The 19023-nt window shown below is 45.9% G+C and overlaps 2 protein-coding genes across 3 annotated transcripts; one reads left to right on the top strand and one right to left on the bottom strand.

Annotated features, from left to right (window-relative positions):
- Positions 1 to 291: 291 nt before the first annotated feature.
- Positions 292 to 6730, top strand: fam78bb (family with sequence similarity 78 member Bb). Its single transcript, XM_006790332.3, has 2 exons — positions 292 to 1405; positions 3851 to 6730. The coding sequence occupies exons 1-2, from the start codon at positions 1140 to 1142 to the stop codon at positions 4371 to 4373; spliced, it is 789 nt and encodes a 262-aa protein (XP_006790395.1). The 5' UTR covers positions 292 to 1139; the 3' UTR covers positions 4374 to 6730.
- A 4686-nt stretch (positions 6731 to 11416) lies between these two features.
- Positions 11417 to 18599, bottom strand: slc35a3a (solute carrier family 35 member A3a). Of its 2 annotated transcripts, none has more exons than XM_035907614.2 (8): positions 18251 to 18599; positions 17938 to 18154; positions 15809 to 15963; positions 15600 to 15722; positions 13412 to 13580; positions 12783 to 12901; positions 12509 to 12642; positions 11417 to 12418 (listed from the first exon to the last, which is right to left on the bottom strand). In XM_035907614.2, exons 2-8 carry the CDS (start codon positions 18125 to 18127, stop codon positions 12328 to 12330), a joined length of 981 nt encoding a protein of 326 aa, XP_035763507.2. In that variant the 5' UTR covers positions 18128 to 18154; positions 18251 to 18599; the 3' UTR covers positions 11417 to 12327. The 2 variants fall into 2 exon arrangements, with proteins under 2 accessions (XP_035763507.2, XP_006790394.2); XM_006790331.3 differs by having other exon boundaries at positions 18267 to 18599.
- Between the last annotated feature and the right edge of the window lie 424 nt (positions 18600 to 19023).

Here is a 19023-nt window from a genome sequence, read left to right as displayed (position 1 = left end):
TTATTTTGAAAAGCCTGATGTTCTCAAACCAATTAAACGACCCTTCCTGTTAAAGATGCTGTTCTTTACACAAATCCCCCGGGAAGGTGCTTTGCCAGGGCGGAGTCACTCCTAAAAATTTGAGCAGAGTGGCACGTGCGTGGACAGTGTCGGCTCCGTGTTTGTGGGGTTTGGTATTTTTGGGGGGAGAGGTCGCAGAGCTGCTCCCGTGCGGTCTCCCTCCGCCGCTCATTGGTCGGCTGAGCATCTTCAGCACCGCGCAGGCTGAACAGCGACGCACAGCCACGCAGCCTTCTTCAGCGGAGGACGGCGCGGTGCACGCGGCGCGGTTACTATGACACCGTTTCTCTTATTTTTCTTATTTTGATCCTTCGGCGCTCTTTCGCTCTGCACTGCGAGGACTTTATGCCCGGGGTCTGGAGGCTTTGATCGGGAATTGCCCTCCGGGTGGTGGCTGGGAGGAGGCTGGTTACCCCACCGCTGATGCTCGGACTCCCGGCTTGTTCCACTGGGCTTCCCTTCGGTCGAGTGGCCAGGCATGACGGACCCTAACGACCTCGCTCAGGTTACCGGCAGCAGCACCAGCAGCAGCAGCAGCAGCAGCAGCATCTCATGCACGGTTCAGCACCGCCAAACACCGCCGCCCGATCCTCGGGTCCCCCTGCCGGTGTCCCAGCGTCCGCCGGTCCCCCGACGCCTGTTGTGACATGACAGCTCGGGGCAGAAAGGCGAGGATCAAAGGTTACGGGCAGGGACTGCAGCAGGAGCGCGGATGGATCGCATCCTCCGGGAGAAACTGACCGCTGGGGTTTAGAGGAGAGGATGCAATCATCCCTGCATCTAAAATTCACGTGACACTCGATTTATCTGCTCCCTTGTTTCTGCTTCGGATCCTCCGGAGGTCAGCGCGCAGGGTCAGCCCCACAGCAGCGGGCAGATGTGCTCGCACATCAGCAGGGCGGGTGTCTGCGTTACCGGGTACCCTCCCGGGCCTGCAGCGTGGTAGCACCCACCTTTGCCTTATAATCTCATCGGATGCACATCCTCGCGGTGTCGGTGGAGTCCCGGCCAGCTGTGCTGTTCCCCGGCCTGTCAGGCTCACTTAGCCGCTGCTGACCGCCACCTCCACCCGCACAGCCATGGGTTGCATCCAGAGCATCGCCTGTAACAAGTCACGCATCAAACGAGAGAGCATCGTGGTGTGCGACCTGTCCGCCACCATAGACCACTGCCCCACGGTCATCGAGGAGAGCTCGCCCATAGTGCTTCGGTACAAGACGCCCTATTTCAAAGCGTCTGCGCGGATTGTGATGCCTCCAGTCCCGCGCAACGAGACCTGGGTGGTGGGCTGGATCCAGGCGTGCACCCATATGGAATTTTACAACACCTACGGAGACGTCGGCATGTGAGTTCACACCTCTGTCACCTGAGTCCCAGTTACACGCGCGTGACAGGATTTCAGATGCAGGAAAACGGGAGCGCGTGCGTGACGGCGCGCCTCCGTGCACTCTAATAACTATAACGCGTTCGTGCCCGAGCTGCACGCGCTCGGGGAGCATTTGTGCACGCAGCAGGTTAACGGAGCTCGTCAGCCTCCTTCATTCAAACGCCCACCGACAGATTCTGTTCCTGTGACTCTGGCACCTAAATAGAAAAGCTGCTATTAGAGGAGCTAAACAACAGTTGCTGCTCTCACACTCAAATTGTGCCCACGGAGACATGTCCTCCCCCACACCCCCACCTCACACACACACAAACGCGTTATGTCTGGAGGGCATATGCGAGGGGGTGTTTAATCCTGCTGGGTGCAGGGGTGTGGGTGGTGGGTGCACGGGTGAGAGGATGGGGTTTAGGTTGTCATCGGATTGGTCACATGGCATGGTAAATAGATGGTAGGGGGCCTCCAGATGACAAAGCTGTTGATTACAACAAAGGGATGATGATGATAATCCACTGGCACACTGAACCATCATAGCTTTTCTTTCTTTCTAGACAATTTGGCCCAACAAAGAGACATTTCTTGTAATAACATAGATTTTAAAAAGCAAAACGGCTTAATGAAATACAGTATCACATAACTAAAAGCTTGGTATGGTAGAAATATATATATATATATATATATATATATATATATATATATATATATATATATATATATATTTTATATATATATATAAGAATCCACAGCCAATCAAAAAACAAGCAAAGCAAAAACAACAAATATCTCCAAATACACTCAAAAAAAGCAAATTGGGTGGTTGTTACATTTACAAAAGTCTAACTTGTAATGTGAACAAAATAATTTCATGTTCCTATGGTGAACATAATTAAATTATGTAGGATCTGCATGAAATTCAACAACTTAATTTGTTCTTGTTCAGATGACCTGATAAAATCTAATAAGAGTGGTTAGTTGCCTGGACTCACGAAATTCACAAGATGACATGAGATTTTAAACCACAGGAAAATCGCTGGAGTTATAGGAGGCAAACAACCATACACACACCATGTGTATGTTATTGCTATCTATTGTGGTTTAAGCTGTCAAGTCTTGATTGGTGGACAGCAAGGTCCTGGGTTCAAATCCAGAATCCAGCTACACTGAAAAAAAGAGCATGTTGGATTTACTTAATTCAACAGTGAACAATGGTTGCACACAATTGCTTTGCTTTGGCAGAAACTTAAACAACTGAGTTAAATCAACACAACTTATTCATATTCAATAAGCCTGTGCAGTTTGTGTTGATAAAACGTGAGTGAAACTTGTTTAAATGAATTAAGTTGAGCTGTTGGAATATTTTAATCCTTCGCAGTTTTGTCATTTTATTCCAACACTATTAAATAACTTTTACCCCAATACTACTTGGTCACTTAAATACTTAAATAATTCAATTTGTCTTCATATTACATAATGTTCAACAAAGTCTAGAGTCTGGTTAACATAAAAATTGAATGGATTTACAACCACTACCATCCTCCTATCTTTATCCGGGTTGCAGGGGGGGCTGGGGCATAACCCAGAAGTGATAGGGTAAGAGGCAGGGTACACCCTGGACAGCTCACCAGTCTATCACATACAGGCAAACAACTATTTTCTCTCAAATTCACACTTTAGGGCAATTTGGAATCACTAATTAACCTAACTCTAATAACCGCATGACTTTTAACTGTGGGAGGAAGCCAGAGTACTCAGATGGAACTCACTGTAAACTAGCCAGATTGTGGATTTGAACCAATGAACCGATGCTTTTACTGTGAGGCAACAGCACTAACCAAATAGTATTGGGATAACAAGTTATTGAATAGTGTTGGAATAAAGTGAGAAAATTGTGATGGATAAAAATATTTCAAGAGCTGAAATTACTTCATCTAAACATGTTATAATCACATTTTATCAACTCAAACTGCACGGGTGCATTGAATATGAATAACTTGTGTTGACTTAACTTGTTGTTGTTGTATAAGTTGCTGCCAAAGCAAAACATCTATGTTCAACCAGTGTCCACACTGTTGAATTAAGTAAATCCAACATGTTCTTTTTTTCAGTGTAGGAAAAACAGTCGCCACAGCACCACAACTGGATCTAGTCATGCTGGTATCATTAGCAAACTAACAGACACGTTACACGTGCTCCCGGAGTCTATTAAGGGGCAGCTAACAGGGATCAAATGCGTTTTTTTGGGACTACTTTCATCGGTGGATTTGGTGCCATGTTTATACACGTCATACACAGCAACAGTGGCTTAACTTGTGTTTTGAATAAGTTTGAACGTCAGTTAAAATCTATGAAACATCTTTTGAATGAATGTTGGAGTTACGCAGAGATCTCTTGGTTCCTGTCTTCCTCCAGGTCCAGCTGGGAGCTGCCTCAGCTCCGTGAAGGCCTGGTCCGGGCCATCAGCGACTCAGATGGCGTGAGCTACCCTTGGTACGGAAACACGACAGAGACAGTCACCATAGTCGGCCCCACGTCCAAGCCGTCCCGCTTCATCGTCAGCATGAATGACAATTTTTACCCCAGCGTTACCTGGGCTGTGCCGGTCAGCGAATCTAACTCGCCTTTACTGACGAACATCAAAAGAGACCAGAGTTTCACCACCTGGCTGGTGGCGCTCAACACCACATCCAGGGAAAAGATCCTGCTCCACACCATCAAGTGGAGGATGAGGGTTGACATCGCAGTGGACCCGTCCCTGCCTCTGGGTTCCAGGGCCAGGCTGGTGGGCCGGGTGCACCAGGACCAGCCGCGGGTGCTGACTCGAATGGAGCCCATCCCTCTTAACGCCATGGGGAGGCCCAACGCCAACGATGCCCAGGTTCTGATGTGGAGGCCGAGGAGAGGCCCTCCGGTTGTTGTCATACCGCCCAAGTAGAACACCACGTGCATCTGATTGGCCGTTTTTGGACATCATATCATATCAGGCCAATTCTGCTAACAGGATAATCAGATGAGACGCAAAAGCAGACAAAAATGATATTTATAAGCAGGCTGAGAATTGCATTACGTGCTGATGACCTCATCAGAATTGCAGTGCTTTGAATCTTGAGGGGACAACCGCCTTAATTCCCCACCGCTGCCTTTGACGATTAGAAAGTTTGTTAGTCCCTGCTTCTGGTGCCGTTGGGCTGCCGGGTGTGCAGGCATGCACTCCGGCCCTGCACAACAGAGGGAAGACTCGTCTGAAGCTTGAACATCTGCGCTGGGATGTAACTGATACCTGTGCTGTAGCTACTCAGGCCCTGGAAGAAGTGACGGAGCTTAAATACAATTGACAAAGGTTTTCGCGGCCTTAAAGACAGCATACTCGTGGCCTGCTCTGTTCTGTACACTTAAGTGCTGTGTAAGAGTTTAAGGGAGGAAAGTTGTTAGAGTTTATGTTGCGTTCACGTCCAGCGAGGACGGTGTCGCTGTGGGGTTTCTTCTTCATCGTGGACGCAGACAAGTAGAATCTCACCGGGATGACATGAGCGTGCAAACGCGTGTATCTGTTTGTGCTTGTGTGCTTTCTATAATGGAGCCCGGGGTCGGGTCCAGGCGTGCTGCTGTGTCACACCGGACTGCCTCACACACTCACACACACACACACACACACACACACACACACAAGGCCTCGTTTGTAAAGCCGAAACATTGTAGGGTCATTTCTTTTCTTTGTGTTTTAAAGATTGTCACATGCAAACACAGAGCTACCTTGTTTTTGACATATCAGAGGAAAAGCAGAAATAACACCTTGGTTTCAGTCACATACACACAGACATGACTGAAGCCCTGCAGCAGGACTATTTCCCCCTCCTGCAATCGCACGTGGCCAGTTCGTCCGAGCTGCAGAGCTTCTCCCTCCCTGCCTTTTGAAAAGCCAGAGATGCCTGTGTTGATGACAGCCTGCTACAGTCAAACATGGTTTTATCATTTGAAGAACGTACTGATGCCAAGTTCCACTCATGTAAGACTGAGATCACACCAAAACATAGTTTCTTCTGAGTTAACCCTGGCAGCGTGCAGCCCTGCAGTTAGAAGGTAATCTGCTGAAGCGCAGCAACGTTTCAGCTGTCGTCAACGTACCTGCTCATCCAGATTTGGGATATCAAACTAACGCCTGTTAAATCCCACTCATCTGAGGGTTACAGGATTTTTCTTTGTCTTCTAACAGCATTTGAAATATCTAGAAAAAATGTATGACGGTTCATCTTCAGGGTGACGAAAAAAGTTTCGTCCATTCAAAAATTGTCCATTCAGCAGTTAGCAAAAATATCCAAACACGTGACGGTGTGAGAGGAAGTGTTTGCTTCGCAGCGTCTCTGGTGGTCTGTCGTGATGTGTGTGTCAGAAGGTTCGCGGCTGAAAATGAACGCCAGTATGTGCTGTTTTCCTACGAGCTCACAGCTTCAGCGTAGTTCACTGTTAGGCTGTTGTGTTTTGGCTCGTAGCCTTCATCGTGGTCCTAAAACATCACACACTTGGCTGAGATTGTGCGTTTTGTATTTTTTTCTATTTCACATCTGCATCGTTTAATCTGTATTATGTTTTATGATGACCCCGATGAATGCTGCGAGCCACAAATGCGCTTGTCTAGCCTTACAGTTACTCTGTATGCTGTCGGTGCTGCGGGAGGTTTGATCTCTTCAGGCTTTTTCCTCTCCTCCGTGCACCTTAGAAGGAGGTGAAACAGTGCCCCAAACCAGAAACCTCTACGCTGCTTCTGATGATTTTCCAGGCGGTGCATTTGCTGTAGATCTGCTCATCCGGCCTCAGTGGGACTGAAAAAAAGAAAAAAGGCTTCTGCTGAACTGGTCCAGATGAGACAGAGATGAAGAGAGATGGATGATGTAACCACATTATCTTGCCGATGCTGCTCATTACTCTTGGTGCGAACCGAACAAGCCTTCACACACACACACACACACACACACACACACACACACACACACACACACACACACACACACACACACACACCTCATATAGAACAACAACAGAGCCAGGATCACCAGGAAGGACTGTTCTGCCGGTCTACTGCAAACCCTAACACACACTAACTGCACAGCGATGTGGACAAAGAGATAGTTTAACACCCTGATTATTGTAGCCATGACACAGGGGCAGTTTGTGAGCCCACGCCGACAATCGCGAGCAGCACTTCCGATGGGACAACTTAGAAGGTGATCGTTATTGGACTGAAACTTTGCGCGGAGAACTGATGCTTTTATAGTGGGGAACTCCCCCCCCCCCCCCCCCCCCCCCCCCCACATGCCCCGATTAAAATAACGTGTTAATTAAATATACATTTTTACTTCACCGTGAGGGTCACACAGTCTGGCATCAAAGTGCATCCGGGCCTCAAGTGTCTTTTACAGTTAACAGCCGTGCCTGTGGGCTCGGAGCAGAGCGCTGCACGGCCCTTCGTGTGAATCTGACTTGTTATTCCTACTTGTCCTGCCGGTCGACGTTAAATTGTCTGAAAGTGACAGGCTGACGGTGTTTTACAGTGTTTTAATGTGGAGGACGTACAGTCCTTTCTCTCAGACTGTCTGGCTTTTGCATGCAGTGTTTTTAAACTCATTAAAACAAATGCCAAAAATAAAGTGTGAACTTGGTCCTCTTTGTCGCTCCACAGCCCAGGTACAGTGTAACATTTTTACATGGGTACAAGAGGCTGCAAGACTTTTTCCCCACGGTACATTCACAGACTGTAGATAAAAGATGGACGAGCTGGCTCTGTAGCTGCGTTCTCTGTAACCACCAGCAGGAGGCGACTTTAGTGATTATAAGATACTTGTATAAAAATCTACTGGAAAAACAACCTTTCAGCACTTTTCCAGATGGGTTTATAACTTCTGATCATAGTTTCACATCTTATTGAACACAAATTGATTTTTATTTGGTCAATTATTAGTCAGGATCTTAAAGCATTTATCTTTTTAACTGCGTTAGAAAAAAGCTGCTCTAGTTTCTAAATAGCAATAACTCCTACCGAGCAATCAGTGGTCACTGTCGACCTCTCAGACTTTTTATTAGCGCTGTTCACATGTGTAGAGCACATCTTTGCTAGACAAAGAAAAATTGAATGCTCCATAAGGGAATCACTTCCAGCCCAACTAAGATTTGGGAACATGAAGCTTAGGGTCAATTTTCAATAGCAAGTAGGTCTGTGAAGGTTCTCAGTCATCCAGGTCATTGTAGTCGAAGGAGCTTGCAAAGAAAAGCGTCTGGACTTCTTTAAGTTGCTTGAAGACGTTTCACCTCTCATCCGAGAAGCTTCTTCAGTTCTAAGGTCAAATGGTGGAGAGTCCCAGATATAAACCTATTGGGAGTATCCCCCCACAGAGGGACAAAAGGACCCCCTGATGATCCTCTAATCGTCCCAATCAACTCTGGCTGATTGGGACCCACACCCAGTTTCACACCTTGGCTCAGGCGATTAGAGGATCATCAGGGGGTCCTTTTGTCCCTCTGTGGGGGGATACTCCCACTAGGTTTATATCTGGGACTCTCCACCATTTGACCTTAGAACTGAAGAAGCTTCTCGGATGAGAGGTGAAACGTCTTCAAGCAACTTAAAGAAGTCCAGACGCTTTTCTTTGCAAGCTCCTTCGACAATAGCAAGTAGGGCTGCCACAAACAATTATTTTGATAGTCACCGATTATTTGTGCGATTGGTCGACTAATCAGATCATGCATCCATCGGATGTAAAACGTACATCTTATTGCACCAGCACGCATCTTATATAACTATCATTATCTTAAAGCTTGAAAAGTTTAAGGTATGTGCCAGCTAAAAATAAAGACAAGATGATAGTTTATTAAATTTTTAATGAAATTTGCAGACTGTCTCGGTGGAGTTTAATAAACTCAGCCGTCTGCTCCTTGCTATCTAAAATATAACAGGACACTAGTGTAAATTCTCTACCATCTCACTCTTCTGTTTAATCAGTTGTCTGCTTGACGTTTGTTCAGCTGTGTTAAAGCTATAATTTTAATCTCAGCCAAACCGATTTACTCAGGAAAAATAAAACACTGAAAAAGGCCAACCAATAACATTTTTAAGTTATCTAAGTAACTTATATATCATGTTTAACCTGAGTAGCGAAAGACCACGGGGGTTTGAAAATGATGTGCTGGGAGTTCACTGTTCTCGCCGGCTCTAGTGAGCCTTCACCTCCCGGTCATCTATCGAGCTGGTGGGTAACAGACGTCTCTGAAAATGTCAGAGCACTTTTGTAAATATGTGATATCTTGATAAATTGAGCAGATATTTGAAGTTTACACAGCTACATCCTCGCCGGAAAATATCTTAAAAGTTTATTTTGTGACCCAGAAAGACTAATATTAAAATTAAGTCGCTGCCGTCATTGTTAGAAACTGGAATTGGCTGGGCCGCGCTAAGAATTCTGGGATAGGTTTAGGGATGGGTACCAGTATTCGGTGCCATTATGGCACCAGTTCTGACATAAACGGTAGTAACCAGACCGAAAAGCAGCGCACATTTCGGTGCTTTATTTCGGTGCTTTGTTCCCTGAGATGTCATACACTTTGGATTCTAGCCAATCATTTTACCTTTCCAAGGATAGTAGGCGGGCCCAGGTACGTACGTTCTTTTACAGAAGAGCTACAGATTACAAATGCCCAAGGCGAAGCGGTCAAAAGTCTGGCTATACTTCACAGCAAAAGATGCAAACTCAGCAGCCTGCAACAAGTGCTTTAAGGTGATACTGTGCAAAGGAGGTAACACCTCAAATCCAATGAAACACTTGGCGACGCATAGCGTTTTTTTAAAAGCCGAAATGCACCGTATTTGATAGCTTGCTGCGAGCCCTCACACCATGCACATCTACTGCGGGTGTAGTGCCTGTTATCGGACCCGGAATTAGCAACATCCCCCAAGAGGAGAGTCCTGGCCCCTAGCCCTGCCATTGTAGCAGAAATGATGACGGACGATGATGGCAGCAGCAGCCGTTCTTCTCTGCGTGAGTAGCTTAATGTTGTTCGTGTGTAATTTACGTTGAGTAGGCTAACCACGTTATTACATTAACACATGTAAGGTGAACTAGCAAACACCGTCGTAGTTACATGCGGCTGTCTTCTTGTTTGATGGCAGATACTCCCTTCACCCTGGCCAAAAAGGCTAAAATGACCAAAGAAAAAGTGGAAAACAGCTAAACATGAGAGGTTTTTGGACAAAGTTTGTGTTTTTTCCATTGTTTAAGCACTGCTTCCAGCCAAGAGTGATATCATATATGCCCTATAGATGCAGAAAAGGCTAAACTTGTTATCTTTTTACAAAAAAACAGCTAAACATGAGAGGTTTGTGTTGTCCATTCTTTAAGCACCGGTTCGAGCACCGTTTAAGCACTGGCACCAGTACCAGTTTGGCACCGGTATCGGATAAAACCTAAACGATACCCATCCCTAGAAAGGTTGGGCGATGAAGGATACACCCGACCCATCCTTTAAATCTGGGGAAAAGGGAGGACGCATTTGTCGGCGTCGTCAAATTTGGACAGCCTTCATTGCGTCACTGTGATGCAATCGGCCTACAAATGCAGTCTCCAAAGGATGCGGCCCCTGAATTTGGATACAGCTACCATACCTGAGACTGCTTCTTCTTTGCCATTTAACAGCAGCTGGCATCCTTGTAGATGCATTGGTGCCATCTTCTGTTTCAGTCCGTTATTACACTCTTAACTCCTACTACTTATTCCTGCGTCTTTCAGGATCTTACAAAGCTTCAAATATTGCGTTGACTATTAAATTAGTCATCGACAATTTTGAGAGTCGATGTAATCATAACTAGTCGACTAATCGTGGCAGCCCTAATAGCACGTAAACCAAACTACGCAGCAGATTCATGACGAACCTTGTGGTTGTTATTAACAAATGGATCACCTCAGAGGTCCTTTCGACTACAGTTTGGTCCACTTTTTGGCATCTTTTATTGTTAGGAAATAGATTTACTCACCGAGCGAGTTGTGAAAACATGAAGCGAAAATGCATTTATGTGAATTGCTCCAAAAAACTAAAAAAATTGTGGAAAAATTAAATAATGTTTCTGAACCAGAAAAGGAAGAAACTGAGATTCTGGATCATCTGACTCTCAGGAGCAGGCAGCAGGAGGGATAATTTTCTGGTTCGATCCCTGAGTCGATGATCTTGCGCACGTTTCAGGAATCAGCAGAGTTGGGACCACATCTGAGGAGGCAGAGGAATCATTTCAGGGAGCCGACTGACCCGGAGCAGCAGCTGGCTGTGAGTCTGAGGTCACACGGGATTATCTGACCGTTTCCAAATCACTGATATTTCACTACCGGTGCACGTTTCAGCTCTGATCACACTTGTTACCAAATGCAGTGATCCGATTGGTCAGATCCGTTTTATTCATGTGTGAAAAATCAGAAAAATTTAACTTGACCCGAAAAATATTAATGCTGCAAATTGATCGTGTGAAATTATGCGGTTGATCTGAACGGCTGCATTAAAGCTAGATGAGCCAGAAAAAATACAGCAGTACATTTCAGTTTTTCAGAAATCCTTCAGACGGAACATGGAGCGAGCCAACTTCCTGCTAACTTCTAACTCCAGTACATCTGGTAAATCGTCATTTTCATGGATGCCTGGATATTAAACTTTATTCTAACACCTGGAGGGGAACAGCCACACTCATCGTTTTATGGAGGATAAAATACTTTTTTTTTTAACCCTCAGCGATGTCACAGGAACCAAATAATTTGGACATCCATGCAGCCAACGAACTTCAGATTTGAAAGCAGGTATCCATCTTTTATATACAGTCTATGTGTTGGGGTAGAAAATGTAAATGCCGTGTGTTGTGGTAAAGTAAGAATGATCAAAGAGGAGACACAGAATGACACATGCACATAAGTCAAAGGAAGCATGTTTCTTTTATAAAAGATTCACATATTGGTAATTAAAATAATAAAGTTCTTAATTATACCCGCTTTATCCCAAAAAAAAGTAGTTTCAGGGAAAAAAACCCCAAATCATTAAATCAAACGTTACTTTCTCTGTAAATGATGTAACCAGCTTCAGTTTCATTGGACCACATTCTGATTATTCCGCCACAAAAATCACCAAATGACACTGTTACACAGGCAGGGGACACGCTAACCGTCAACAGTGGTTCTGAAAACTAAGCTAAGCCTAATGAATAAGTTAAACCGCCCATTAATTTATAGATTTAAATGTCAACAGTGCTAATACTTACACCAAACGTTAACAGGATTTCCAATATTCAGTGTAACTTCTCCGCTTGGTGCTGTAGTTTCAGAGCTGAAGCTCATTCAGACTCTGAGCTTAAACAGGACAGGAGTACCTGTTAGAGCGTTAAACATCCCGAGGTGAAGGCGGCAGCCACTGGGCTACGTGGCAAATGTGGCTTGGAAGAATAGTTAGAAAGGCCCACCCTCTGGTTCTTTGCTCCTTTGTTACACTGGGTGACTGATGTGGCCGTGACACTAACAGGCAGTCAGACTAGTTCCTGGTGTAGACAATCAGTCAGTCCAGTTTCCCTTCACCGGGCGTGGCAGCTGGATTATATGTGCTGTTGTAGTCGCAGAAGAAAAGTAAAACACGCCCTCCTGGTTTCGTCTCCCCTTGCTTCTCCTTCTCAGCTGAGGCACTTTTGGTGTGAGACTTGTCACAGCGTTGTTATAAAATTAAAAAAAAACAAAAACCTTCCTCTGATCCAAACCTGCTTGCCTTTATGTTTTCACACTATATGTGAAAACATAAAGGCAGTCCAGTCCTCCTTTCCCTTCATGTCTTCGTGGCAGCACGACCTCCCGCGGCTGCTGTAGTTTCAGCCGTGTGTCCTACGCCCTGCTGGGATTGGGGGAAGGCTTGCCTTCGTAGCCGTACAGGAAAGTGGCCGCGATGACTAAAACGGCCCCGAGGAAGAAAACACTGCAGGCAAGAGCAGAAAACTCGTTGAGCTCAAAGAAAGAAAAGCGAAAAGGAAAAAACAGAGAAAAAGATAGCGACTGCTTTCTTTACCTGGTTGGGTCAAAGTCCTGCAGCAAGAAGTACGATATCAGTGTTGACAGGATGATGGAGAGTGACGTAGCGAAGCCCTTGAGGATGTTGTCTGCGTACTTGATGACCACTGCTATGACCAGACCACCCAGGGCCTGAAGAGAAAACAAACAGAGACACAGATGGACAGAGGCATGACCTGTAGGGCCAACGGGGAGTCCGAGCCCCAGCTTTAAACAGTCTGTTAGCCCAGAAGTTCGACAATATACGCGGCAGCACAGCGAGTGAAAGTTACCTGCAGTGCTACAACAGTCCAGGTGACCGTGTTGTATCCCTGAAACATTCCAGACTCCCTCACTCGCTCCCCATCATAGGCCATCATCCCGAAGAGCCCGAACACCAGGCCGAACATCCCTGAAACGCAGGGACGGAGCACTTCAGAGCGACATTCCCAACACTGCTGTTTTCTATTATTTAAGTAATACACCAAGAATATTTCCACTAAAATCAGGATTAAAATTAAGGATTAAATTCTCGTTTTTGATCGTCTTTTTTGTTCCTGCTGCTGAGGCTCTGAGGTTTAACACAGGTGAAGATGCTGTAAGCTCAGTGGGAATCGCAGGAGACTCAGCACATACTCACACGTTCCAGGATAAAAATAAACTAGACAGGAACATTCATCTAACAGAAACATATCGGAGGGTAAAAAGCCCAGCTGGCTCCCCGAGCAAAGACCAGAGGAACCGCTGCACACACGGGAGCTTCCTGGTCCATTTATCACTTTTAAGCAACAGCATCTCATATCATTGTACTTCTGGCCTTCACTTTATTTTTCATACTTTTTACTGCGCTGGACTGCGTTTCAAGAACATATACAGGCTGTATATCAGTTCACAACTGATTTGCCTGGTGATAGATACCAACCCAGCTGGATGTTGCGGACCCACACGCTCTGTTTGCTCTCTTTCAAGATCTTCTCAAAGTAGACACCAGCGAAGCCGCTGGAGAAGCACGCCACCAGCACTGCGGCGAGGCCGACGAACTGGGAGCCAGCAGACGGGGCCTCCTTCTCGGAGGCAGAGTCAGAGGGCCACTGCAAACACAAACCGGAGAGCCTTAAATTTTAACAGGTGAAAAAACTCTTTCAAGCTTTCTTCTCCCCACATGTACGATTAGGAAGTTGAATCGTAACCCAACAAACATTTCAAGGAATGATTATCCACCTCAAAATGTGGCGAAACAGTCCAAAGTGTGCTTTGTGTGTTTTGAGTTCCTGCAGCACAGCAACTTTTAGGTTTTCGTTTTTAAAAGACTGACAGGCGAGCGTCAGAGATGCTCAGAGGCCAATTTGACAGAACCAGACCAGATCTCACAACCAGCTCTCTGGCTCTAAACGTGAGTCACTCCCTACAAGCTGCCGTGAGAAACGTCCGTCTTGGAAGCAGAAACAAGCTTCTTTATTTGTTCAATACTGAAGTACACTTTACCCAGGTTCACCTGTTTAAAGGTCACAGTTACTTTGACTAGCAGGTGGGTCCTAAAACAGGCAGGCACAGCTATCAGTGAACTGGAGTCACTGTGTTTTTTGGAGCATTTCTGATGCAGTTACGTTAAAAATAATGGGACCTGCTGCTCGAAAAGCATTGTTTACTTTACAGCTGAGGAGCAGGTATCGGCGCCTGTGTATTACACACACAGTCTATGATACTGGCTCATGACTTACACCTCTCATCCGCATTCAGTCACCCAAGCTTCCAAACAGGAGCCAATGGGTAACACCGCTATGGCCTCCTCCATCATTTAGATACAGTCTATGATAACTGCGTGGAGCAGACTTCTCTTCTCTTGTACATCTCCTGCTGAATAAAAGTACATGCTGCAAAAATAATCAGTGCTACACAATCCAGTGTGTCACACGGTTCGACGTGATGATGTTCAGAGAAAACAAACAAACCTGGGCTGTGTATTTTACATCCAATGAAACATCCAGCGGATACAACGTGCGCGTTCCAGAGAAACTCGTATGTACTTAGTAAACTGGAACTTTGTGTAATGATTATCATTCACAGTGAAGTCTCACTGAATCCCTCATGCCGGGTACCTAATATTCAGACACGGCATCGTCACAGCTTTGCTGCGTTGTGAAAAAGCTGCAGAGCGAGACTTCTTGTGCGATATGCTGCAGTAAGCAGGAAAACACAGGCATTAATGCACAAAAAAGATGATGCTGAGCTTTGAATGTGCAGAGGAAGAAATCTCACACTTTCATCTTTGGATAAATAAAGAATCAGGACAAAGTGAAGCTATTGTTTGGTATATTCCTCCAACATCAGCACCATCAGCTCCGCAACAAAGTTCGCTGGGTGAAAAGTAACAGCTTGGAAACGAGCAGCGAAACAGAAGCGGGGTTTCTCTGCAGACTCTGTTTTCTGTGTGCTTGTAGGGTCTGAGATGGAAACAGAACAGTTGCTCTTTAGCATCATATCTGACGTGAGTGCGAGCCTTCGCGGAGTGCCGCTGATAAGCCACGGTCACTCCTGCACGTACCTTGGACAAACTGAGATCCGTTCACGGCTAAACATTTCTCAGAATAAGTGTAAAGCCGACTGATTGCCATTTTCTTTGTTTAGCCGAGGAGGAGGAGGTGATATGAAAACAGTCATTCCTCCTCTGACACATCATTCATCAGCAGCCAACATTTACTCAGTCTTCTAGTACAAGCCTCATTATTTATTTGGCCTTTAAATATCAGAACAAATAAAAAAAAACGGCACACTCAATGAGTAAATGCTCAGCAGACAAAGAGGACTAAAGTGTCAGCTGCGTGCACACACTGCTTTTTTCCAGTCTCTCTCTGAGCTCAGTGAACATAAGTAAAGTAGCTCACTGTGATTTGAATACACAAATCCATTTTACTTCCTGAATGTCTTTTTGTTAGCCTCAAAACATCTCTGAGCTCACCTCCTTCAGCCTTAGAGGTGCATTTTCATTCCTGCGTTTTATATCTGACTATCTCTAAACATTTAGCTTTTTTAAGAGAGCAAATAAAAGATGCAACGATCAGCTGATTGTCTCAAGAAATGGTGAAAAAGTGATTCGAGATGCACGGCACCTGCACGAGGGCCACGCCAGCCATGAGAATCAGCAGCGAGAGCCACTGGTACACACCCAGCCTGCGGCCCAGCATGGACACCGAGAACAGGGCCGTGGTCAGGATCTTCAGCTGGTACGTCACCTGATGGAGACAAAGGAGCAAGCGATCAATCCTCCGGTCGTCACGGCGGTCACGAGGCCCGCAGATTAACCTGCCGTGCTGCTTACCTGGTAGGTGGCTGCGTCCAGGTTGGAGAGGGCGACATACAGCAGGTTGTTCTGCAGTGTGTAGATCCCCGAGGGGATCGCCAGCTTCAGTGTTTCTACGGGTTTGTGAATGATTTCCTGACGGAGGACGCTGTTGAGAGCGCGCATGCTGTAACCTGCAGCGTGGACAGAAGACACAAACCACACGTATAGATGATAAATTCTAACCAAGCTTGGAGCTTTAGAGTGAAATCAAAGTAAGCAAAGATGACTGAGCGCTTCGGTGCCTCTTGAGGATTCCCCGTCACCGTTTTTAATATTCAGAAAGTAAAAAGAGAAGTGGTCTCTCTGGCCCAAGCTGTGGCCCGTCGCAAGAAACACATCGCCTGACGGGCTCCTGTTAGTCCAGGCTCAGAAATCCAACTTTACAGCCAGAGCCAGGAACTTGGATTTTAAATAAAACAACCAAGATATGATTGCAGTGCCGACTTTTAGCTTTAAAGTCACAGCCATCACCAAATCCTGCGTCTCCTTCCTTGAGATGTTCCGTGAGCCCGGCACGGCAGCTATCTTTACTTTCTTCTGCCTCCAGTTTAGTGTTTAATAGCTGAAAAGCTTGAAGTGACATCAGCTGACTGCCCTGGCGGTTAAGACCATCACATTTCTTTGCTGTGAGAACCTCTCGAGCTGCTTTTGCAGCATACTCAGGCTCTTAAGACAGTTTTGTTTTGCAGCATTTGGCTGAATCTGAATTCATCCTGCTGCTTCCATCAGCAGTCACATCATCAATAAGTGTGAGTGGGCTGGTTCCGGTGACTAAGACCCGGACGTACGCGCCCAGGTCGTAATGCCGCTTCCACTGCGGTTGACAGACAATGTGCTATTTGTTCAGATCACGAGTCGTTTTTCTCCTCCTCCATATTTTTCTCTTCCTGTAATTCAAGTTCAAGTTAATGAACGTCTGTTTCCTGAGCACATGTTAATAATTAATGTTAATGATAATAATTCAATAACAGAACCGGGTAAGTGCCTCAGACTTTTACTGGTCACTGAAAAAGAAAAAAGAAAAAAAAAAAAAAATCACAAAAACAACAATGAAATACTTTGAGGGAACACGCCTCACCTGGCAATGAAACAGTTTCAGGCAGTCATCCAATTACTTCTGTTCTGAGCCTCTGAAAACAGAGACTGTGTCTAAAAACATTTGTATTTGCTGATCAGTGAATGAAGTACTTTTCAGTTTTCAGAAAAAGAAAAAAAAAGACTGCTATTATCCAAAAACGAATTCGGAGCCTCACTGATCTAGAAAACCCACCAACTGTAGTTTCAGCACGACAGGAACAGTCCACCAAACCTGACTGCAAATCCTCAGGCTGCACGCACACTGACACATTTCCAATTTAAAGCAGGACTCTCAGTTTCAGTCGTGTTAAAAAGATTCTGTCTGAAATAAGAGGCCTACAAACGAGTATTACGTGACCATCTGTGCACACGAGATGTTTGTAACTCTGCAAACAGACAAAGATCAACAGCAAGTGTGAGGCAGTCATGACAGACACAAACCCAGACACATAGCAAATACGGCACCGGAGCGAAGCAAGGCACAGGGAAACGGAGACCCACGGGTGGAAGATAAAATAACAACCACGACAGACCAGCTAGAGGGTTGTTTTTTGTTTTGTTTTGTTTTTTTGGACTGATGATATCCAATCAGGAAGCTCACATGGACATGTGAATCCCTGTTTTCTGTATTTTTAGTGAAAGTTCTCAGAATTCATCCTGATTACCTCAGAAACCGAACCTCTCAGCTAATCAGGAAAAAATGACCTCCGATGAAGCAAACATCAGTAAACTCTGAACAGATGAAGTTGAAACACAGAACTGAAGCTGAAATAAGATAAAATCACTTTAGTCACAAGCATTCACAGTGCTGGTCTTGGATCACTGGATCAGTTTGAACTGCCATCCTGCTGCAGGAGCTGCTCAGCCACAGGCATATTTAAGAAGCCAGACTTCAGACGGCACCGTGATGGTTCCTGCTCACATCCAGCTGGACTTGTTTGAGCATTTATAACACTTCACTGTGGCCTAAAGTTTATCACACATGACAGGACCGGTGCCGGTACCGGGAGCTGTTTACACGGACTCACTGTGCTCCTTGAAGACCAGCAGGACGCAGGTGAGGATCTTCATGACCTCGGCCACCACCACCGCTGACGAGGCCAGGTACCGCGGGCCCTCGGCCTGCAGGGTGCGGGAGTAACGCATGGTGAGCACCAGGGAGGTGGTCTGGAACACCAGCACACCCAGAGAGAGGTACTTGAGCCGGGGAGAAGCCATGGCCACGTTTCGGCGAGCAGCTGGAGACTGAAGATGAGCAGAGGAGAACAGAGCCGGGGGGTGCAAGAACAGGAGCAGGTGTTTTACTCCGAGGCGGTGGGAAATGCCGACGGTTGGTCTCACCTTTCGGTTCGCTCACCAGTAACTTCGCAGACGCTCAGTTCGGTCTTGCGCTGTCCGCTCTCTGCGGCTCCTCACACGGACAGATGGACACGGTGCTGGCGGATCACCACAGCTGTCAAAACAGCAGCTCAGGTCCTGGCGTCCATTGACCCGCACCGGATATCAACCGCCCGTTAACTTTTCAGCACGCTCACACCGACCAATGCATCACAACCCGCCATCCCGCTTAAAGCATCCACCAGAAGAAAGAGTAAATTGCACGGAGAGTCTCCACGGGGAAGAAAACTCCAGCCAGGTGAAGATAAGATCCCGGACGACTTCCGCGTTAGCAACTCTTCTTCGTGTTCTCGTCGTTTTCGGGTTCGTGTGAGACTCTGCCTCCTGCTGGGCTGACACGGAACAGCACCTCGGCAGGATAAACGGGAGAAAACTCCAAACAGAAAATATCTGACTCTTTTATTATTATTATTATTTTACATTTAAACGATTTGCATTTTCAGTAAAGGTTTTAAACTTCTGAAGTTAATGGGATGGAACATTTTTCTCAAGGTCTGATCATTTATAGTGCATTTCAGGGTCACGGAGGGGGGCTGGAGCCTATCCTAGCTGCCATAGGGTGAGAGGCCAGGTACATCCTGGACAGGCTACCAATGAAATAAACTACAGTATATACATAGAAACACATTGAGGCATGTAATAGAATTTAATCTGTCTCCTTGGAAGGATTCTTACATTAGTAGGAAGCAAAAAGACTTCTGACAGTATTGTATCTC

Source organism: Neolamprologus brichardi, chromosome 23, assembly GCF_056152115.1.
Source record: "Neolamprologus brichardi isolate AB-2024 chromosome 23, ASM5615211v1, whole genome shotgun sequence".
NCBI lineage: Eukaryota > Metazoa > Chordata > Actinopteri > Cichliformes > Cichlidae > Neolamprologus > Neolamprologus brichardi.
Note: the sequence above shows the minus strand (reverse complement) of the source record. Positions and strands in the feature narration are given on the sequence as shown.